Raw genomic sequence first — 8,164 nt, 5'->3', positions numbered from 1 at the left:
TGGATAACGCTAATCCCGGCGACACACTAAATTTTGAAATCCATACGACTGATTCTACAGAAGCGGGGATTCTACAGCAGCGATTTCGCTTGCACAGTTGTTCATTTAATTTGTGAATTGTAAGAAACCTCAAGTATGTCAGAGGACATAGTGATATTGCTACAAAAGCGACTAGACAAATAGAGAGCTACATGTGATTTTATCGTATTTTTTTAACCCTTTCGCTTCGGCAATCCAGTCCGCCGAAGTACCGTCACTGAACGGAAACGCGCGCCAGAAATACGCACAGTGTGCGTGGCTACTGTATATACGTTTTCCTAAGTCTTAAATAATAATAATTCTTGTAAGAACCGTATACGAAATATCGTTTCACTGTCAATGGATTTAGTAGATTTTTTAGCATGAAACAATATACGATTTTGATGTTGTTTCAACAACGAGTAACTTAAAGAAGTGATTAATCCAATATGTCAATAAAATCAAGGGAAAATGTTCTGTCGATAACGAAAAAATATATTAATGACCACAGATAGCATTTGTATATGCATCATTTTTGTCAAATTTTGTCTTCAAAACACAACTTTGGACAATACAAGAACTAGATATTAAGTTTTTAATGTTTTTAATATTCCTATTTTATCTACTTTTGCTAAAATACATTAAACACATTTCAATACTAAACTAAAGATCTTTAAACTTAAAAATGACTTTTGCTTATTCCCATGTCACAAACAATTGGCTTTAATAATTATCGATCAATACTCTCTTATTCGTAAGCACATCAGCATATTCGATCCATGCAAATTCACGTAAAATGTTACTACTTCCTGCCTTTCGTTACATGTATCTTAATAAATTGTATCTTATTAAATCTTAATAAATATGAGTCTTAATAAAAAGAAGTTACTTTTTACGTAGACCAAACCTAGTTCTATTATTAAGCGCGTAAGCAGATAAGATGAAGATCAAATAGAGGCAAAGCTAAAAAATAACGACTATATATTTTCATGTTTCAGCGTTGAAAACTTATGTGGGTGAAACGCTAGAATTGACTGGAGTTCTTCGGCAAGAAATGGGCACTTGTCTTTGCATAGACAGCAACAATGTGCCTCCGACAGTCAGCAAACGTTACTCTGTACAAGTTCACTGTATGTATTATTAAGCGCTTATCATAGAGTTATTATACAAATATATTTGCAATTATCATTCTTATATATTATACAAGGTGAATCAGAACACGTGGAAAATATGGCAGAGGTTGATTCTGAATACTGAAATAAGAAGAAAATTTTATATAACATAATATGCCTAATATGACCTTACGTTCCGCTTATAGCTTATTTTGCGATGCTAAACATTACACAGATGAACGATTTCTTGGAAAATAGATAAATCGTGCCGGCCTTATTTCCGGACCAATACGCTCTTCGGATCCGAATCCGTTCGATTATTAAATACGGGGACGTTTAAAATCTCTTACTTATAAAACGTTAGTTGACGTGACGATCAACATTTTCGACAAATTCGTGTAAGCTGTTCGAACAAGATGGACGATCTATGACGCGACGCATTCGCGTTTCCGTAGAAACTGGAACTGGTCGATTCGAGTAATTTCTCTAAAGATAGGTAAGAAAGTACTGTGACACAAAGCAAGCGTCTACTCGAAAACGTTTATACGAAATTTTCTTTTTATTTTAATGCGCTGAATCAGCCCCTGCTTGCCTGGAAGCCGTACTTTCCACATGTCTCGAACTCTATCATACCGATCCACTAGGTAAACAAAATAAAAACCTGCCAAGCACTGTGGCGGCACGGGCCACGGAACTTTTCAACGGCTCCGGATGCAAAGCGCGACGCCGCCAAAGCGCAACACCGACGTGCCCAATGTACCATCGATATCTTCACACTCTTTCCGCCGAATTCTCGGAAGAGCATACACGTGCCAGCACTGGGCTACGATATCGATGGGCTACGAAGGGAAGAATCTGCGCGATCCGAAACAAAAGCACAGGCAGTCTGTCTTACGCCATTAAATGTGTAACTCCTCGGTATTATTTGCATAGCAACGCGTCGAATGATCTCTCGGTGTCTATCGTTATTTGTTAGTTGTTACCAATTGTCTGTTAAGTGTAATTGTTAATTGTTAATTGTTAACTCTGATTGTTGATTAGTTCTAAATAAACTATTGTTCGTTAAAAACACCAAGAGTAGTTCCTTACGCACCTATCACCATACCACCTCAGCACGAACGCCGTATAGATTGTTTTCACCTGTTCGATTCGTGCTAGATTTGACTAAAATACTCATGCGAAGTTATTGAAAATATAAAATCCGAATTAACATCCAGTTTTCAACAACCTGTCTAAAGATACCGCTCACAAACAAGCTATCATTTCTTGAAACAAATATATAAGATTTATTTACGTTATCAATTTTGTCGTGTGTCGAAATACAGCCCACTCAAAACATTCTATGGACCAAACGAAAAAATTGTTGACATTGATAGTCAACAAGTCCTACAAACTAGGATCTTTCATATTTCTTTCGCTTTTGATAATTAGACACAACCTCCCGCTAGCCGATGAGTCATTCTGCTATATTTGGCTTATCCTTTGTTATTATACAAATTACTGCCATTGTTCACGGCTGATCTACTAATTCGTTTGGTGACTAGACACTACGTTAGATATTTTAATCAAATAAACTCATAATTGTATCGATAAAATACTTCCTATCAGTACAATATATGATCTAAAATTTAAACATCCTGCTTCAGGGCGACATATCCAGTGAATTAACGGCGCCTGAACAATCCCTTAAAACGGGTAAATCTATAACTTTATTATCTAATTTCAACCTAATATCCAAAAACTGATCAACATAATTTCACTATGCCCAAAAAGAATCGCCTTGCAAATGATATCGATATTTACGACATTTCTTTGCTATATTAATATAGTATTATTTGTTATAGATCCAGACCACCGACCTCGACCAGGGCTATCAAAATTCGCCTTCGTCATGGCCAATAACCAATATAATATTAACTACGATAGAAACTGTCATTGTTAATTTAACACTAGCTATCGCTGCTATAATACGAATAGCCTGTATACATATTAAATAATCTGTAATAAATAACTTATTATTTTTAAATACACCCTGTCTTATATATCTACACCTTCCTTTGTCTTACGTCCACCTTGACCTACGCATTGTCACGTAAAATTCGTGATAAAAAAGGATTTTTGCAATCCACTAGCGATAAAAAGTTCACGTACAAGGTAAATAGCGGGCAAAAGAACGGTATAAAGCATAGAGTGTAGAGTATAGTAGCATCGCAGAAAAAGAAAAATCAACAGCTTGCTCGGTCATTGCGCAGCAACAGATCGAGCAACGATACAAATGATCATGGAAGTGCGTTTCTGCTTCCCGGTCTGTTCGAACTATGACGATTTGTCTTTCTGATCTTTCCGACTCGACCGTTGCACCGTTCACTTGATCATCAACCATAAATTGTTTCGAATTTTCTAGAGAACGGACACTTGAAACTACGTGCTTGCGGTACATTCGATAGCCAGAACAGAGGGATCCGTCATGAGCCTGTTTTCGTCCTGCGAGACGAGCAAATTATTAGAAATTTCCTGATGCAATTGTACGCGGTTTTATGCAACTTTGATTATACACGTGAACGATATTTGGCACAGAGGAGTAACATTTTCGGGGTAACATTTGCGCACTAATAGGTTCCCACGTAGCTAAAATAAAGCAAAAGTTGCGCGAAATTAACGGATGACAATTGAGAAATTTCTTGGGTGATCTACGTTTATTACGAAATGGTTGGATGCGAGAATCGATATCTGGTAGCATCTAAGTTGTCCGAGAGAGTTTCACGATAAAGGAACAGATCTCTGCCGATACTCTCTATCCGACTATCGTAGCAGATTTGCGTACTTTTGCAAGGTTCTCCAAATTAATACAAATTTCTAACTACCGTAACATCGAGATATTATACATCGTAAGGCAAAGTTAAGGAGAGTGGCGATGACCTCGGAAACGCGAAAAATATCTCAGAAGGTAGAATTTTGGTGGCGCGAAGGACAAATGTTCGTGATGGTTTTCCCAATAGCGATTCTGATTCTCCCTTGACGTGTCTGCTCGGCGCCACTTCCGGCATCGTGACAACCACCGTAAGCCCTAGGACGCCCTTACAGCCTCCTTTACATCGCATATGCCCTTCTCGCTGTTGATGAAAATCCAATTTGTGAAATTAGACGTTTGCTCGCTTTGAGACAAAGTAAACCGCGTTTCTCACAGGTGTTCGGCAGATGGCGATGATGAGATGTAGTGCAACAAAGTGAAATTTTACGCGCATAAATCTAACAGGATTATAATGTAACAGAAGCACAACAAAGAGGAAACTTGTGATGAAAAAGGAAGAATATATTACCAACGAAACTCTTTTGCTCCATTTTCTTTCGTAGAATTATATTTCACTTGCGAATATTATAGTAGGTCTGCCTTTGATACAAAAATCATAAAAGGTTTACGTATCTGCACGTATATTTACGCTGTATGAACGACACTCGAGTATTACACGCATGCATTATCGACAAATAGATCCACGTTCGGGATAAGAGTTCCTCTTTGATACTTTCTTATGGTATAAATAACGAGAAATTATCAGGAAGTATGTTACAGTGAAACTGCTCGTACTTCGTTACTTTTACTCGCATGTATGACACCTACAACGATATTCTTTGTTGAATCAATAAATAAAAGCGCTCCCCAGCGTACATACAAGACTAGATCTTGAAATATAAGAATCGACGTAACAATAAGACTAAAAAAGTTCGAAATGAAAATAATTCGCCGAAACGGCAAAAAGAGAATACCTGACACAAAAATAACGATACGGTAAATCAGCGTCCCGTTTTAATTTTCATCTATCAGTCGTCCAGCAAGCGAGATGTGTCAAGCAGCAACGGCGACAAGGTAACAGAGACGAAATATTATCGAGTTAACGCACGCGAAGTGGTCGCAGGAATGGCTGACGGGTGCGAGAGTGTAATGCACTTACGTCATGCGAATTTCAGACGAAACAACTGGTGGTGTAACGAAAATTTAGCGTCGCAACCGAATGTGCTAAATATAAAATGGATGGCTGTTGACCGAAAGAAAAATGCTCGACGATACGGTGCCGCCGTTTGTTCTCTTACAAGATTGAACGTCCACGGTCGACCCATTTACCAGACCCTCCTCGTTACACGAAGAGACGAAATCACCAGTGCTATTTAATCGTGCGAATTATATCACGCGTATCTCGCGAATTATTACACGACGGTGATAATAAGGCAAATCTAATAAAATTTACTTCTCATTAAAAAGTCGTACCAAAACAATTATTTATTAATTGGTTTATTTATTAATTCTTAAGAAGATACATATAAATAAGAAAAAATGGTAAAATTTGATTAGTATAATAAAAGTAATATATGCCTATGATCATTCTAAAATATAAAAAGTGAAATAGTCTTACGTTCATTGGTATATTTTAAGAACACATACATCTTTTAACGATAGTTGCAATGTAACATCATTTTTATATTACACGCAAGGTATGGCAAGTATTCCTGCTCTAAGGCACAATTTGAAATCAACAACATTCAGTTTAACAAATTATAACTTCTATTCGTTTTCCATCATGGAATAACGCGGTGGTGTCTTCCATATTGCACTGGACGTGCGTTGTAATCTACTCCTATCTATATTTTCAAACATTTCAGTTAAATCTGGTGTGCACATTTTTCTATCAAAGAATTTATAGACTGCTTTCTTCGGAATTTATCGTTGCATTGCAAGTTCATTTTCGCGTATGTACGCTAAAATTGATAAAAATTCGAGTACTCCATGCATTATAATGTTTATTAACTCATTAAGTAAAACAACACTTACATTGCGCCTAATGTGGAATTGTACGCCTTGGTCTGGCTTCATCGTCCGATGTGTCGTCGTCAGGTTTACTGTGCAAAACAGAAGTGGACCTTACTGTTTGGAGCTATATTTTGGATAAAATATCGAATGAATAATAGCTTGTGTTTTTATAACAGAAGAATACTTTGATACTGTTTGTAATGTTACCTGCAATGTCATCATCCGAGTCTCCTTCTTTTGTTTCGCTAATAAGATTTTTTTTGCTTTTTCGACAGATCTTCGTGCCAGTTTTTGAACAATGGCTTTTTCTGAAATTTTTTCTTTTTCAAAGGCCTCGATTCTCCTTCTTACGGGCACATTTTTCTTCATTTCATTTTGAATGTCCTGTTTCGTCATGTTTCTATTAGACATTTCCCTTTCACGGGATGGCTCATCTTCTGCGAATAATTCTTCGAACTCGGTGAGTCCAATCGCTTGATTCAGCTGCTGAACCTCCTCCTGCAGAGTTATTGGCGACCGTGATGTAAATTTAGGTTCATTATTTTTTCCTGTACTACTAGCCAAGTTTCTATTAATTACTACCGTTTCGTTTGATTTTATTGGTGATAAAGGTTCTACAATTGCGGTAGCGTCCATCATCTTCTGCGTATAAGTAGAATTGATGTCCATCGTGGAATTCATAAGAGGAGTAAATTTCTCAAGTGCATCCTCGCACATTGAAGGATCTTCAATATCATTTCTTGCTGATGGAATTACTGTATCATCAATAATATTAGAATATTTACCCTTCGTGTTTTCACTCCGTGAAAAAGTTCTCTTTATATTACTATCTCTTGTTGTCATTGAAGACTTTAATGGTTCAATCCTTTCTGGCTGTATTGCATCTTCTTTTGAAATTGTTTCGCTTAAAACATTCTTTTTTGTTTTACTATGTTTTGTAGGACCTTTTGTGTTTTTTTCATCTGAACTACTTCTAGCACTTTCCTTTTTTTTAGGTCGGCCTCCACGTTTCCTCTAAAAATTTAGAATATATTTAACAACGTTATAGTAGTATTTATATACACAATGTACATACAATTATATAAGCAATTAGATTTTGACGTATTAATTAACCGATATCAAACATTATTGGGTACTACATATAAGGGTTAGTATTGATTAGTAACATAAGATAAGATAAGATTAGTAACATAAGATTAAAAGTATTAAATTTCATCATAATATGACACAAACATTTACATTACTGTCATCATCAAGAGATAGCCTTCGTAATTTTGTAACAAGTGACGTTGACTGCTGCTTTTTAATATTAATTGCAGCTTTTATTGCAGCCTTTCTTTTTGTTCGGTCAATTGTTGTTTCCAGCACATCCCCAGTTTTTACATCTTTATTTTCTGTTTTATCATGTACTGCTGAATCTGTTACTGTATTATCAGTATTGATAATATCATTTTCTGGGATAGTCTCTTTACGGCGACAACCTTTTTCCTTCAAAACTTTCGGCCTCTTTGTAGTTGAAGGGCCAGGGACTGATTTGGTAATCATTTCATTAATCTCCTTCTTTGATCCAGTATCCATATTTAAAATCTACGAATAAATGATATGTATTTAATATATACATTAAACTATACTTTTTAATAATACATACCATAATTTAATATTATGGTTGAAATTATGACGTATATAGCAATTAATACATATACATGTGTTTAGTTCTATTAACTTAGAAGCACATGTAAATTAAAAAAAAATATATATATATGAAACAATAATAAAATAATGAGGTAACATTGAGAATAGAATCTAGTTTAATTACACATATATACCCTTTTAATAATTCCGTTCTTATAAATTTTATTAAATTTACAGTGAAGCTTACAATTACACTAATGCCAATGAATATTAACGTATGCGTTTATTATTACACTAAATAAAAATGAAAGTAATGCAATGAAAAATACAATATACCTTAATGGAAATAAAATAAGTAAATAGCGAAGTATTTATTAATATTATTATATAGCATTATATTATATTATTATAATATTTATTAATATTTACTTACCTTTTACGTTTGCAGAAAAACTATAAAATTTTAAATATAAAGAGAGATTTATAACAGAGATAAAGCAAGTCACAGAAATTAGTGTCTTTCAATGGCAAAAATGCGTTAAAGGAAGTGAAACGATAATCTCCGTCTCGCGTCACAAGCGGAACTGTGTCAGTTTTG

The 8,164-nt window shown here is 35.3% G+C and overlaps 1 protein-coding gene across 1 annotated transcript; it reads right to left on the bottom strand.

Annotated features, from left to right (window-relative positions):
• Positions 1-4,506: 4,506 nt before the first annotated feature.
• On the bottom strand, positions 4,507-7,527 carry LOC143303100 (uncharacterized). Its single transcript, XM_076621120.1, has 4 exons — positions 7,174-7,527; positions 6,517-6,948; positions 6,142-6,432; positions 4,507-4,521 (listed from the first exon to the last, which is right to left on the bottom strand). The coding sequence occupies exons 1-4, from the start codon at positions 7,510-7,512 to the stop codon at positions 4,507-4,509; spliced, it is 1,077 nt and encodes a 358-aa protein (XP_076477235.1). The 5' UTR covers positions 7,513-7,527.
• Between the last annotated feature and the right edge of the window lie 637 nt (positions 7,528-8,164).

Source organism: Bombus vancouverensis, chromosome 8 (genome assembly GCF_051014615.1).
Source record: "Bombus vancouverensis nearcticus chromosome 8, iyBomVanc1_principal, whole genome shotgun sequence".
Classification (NCBI taxonomy): domain Eukaryota; kingdom Metazoa; phylum Arthropoda; class Insecta; order Hymenoptera; family Apidae; genus Bombus; species Bombus vancouverensis.
This window is presented reverse-complemented; position numbering and strand designations above follow the sequence as displayed.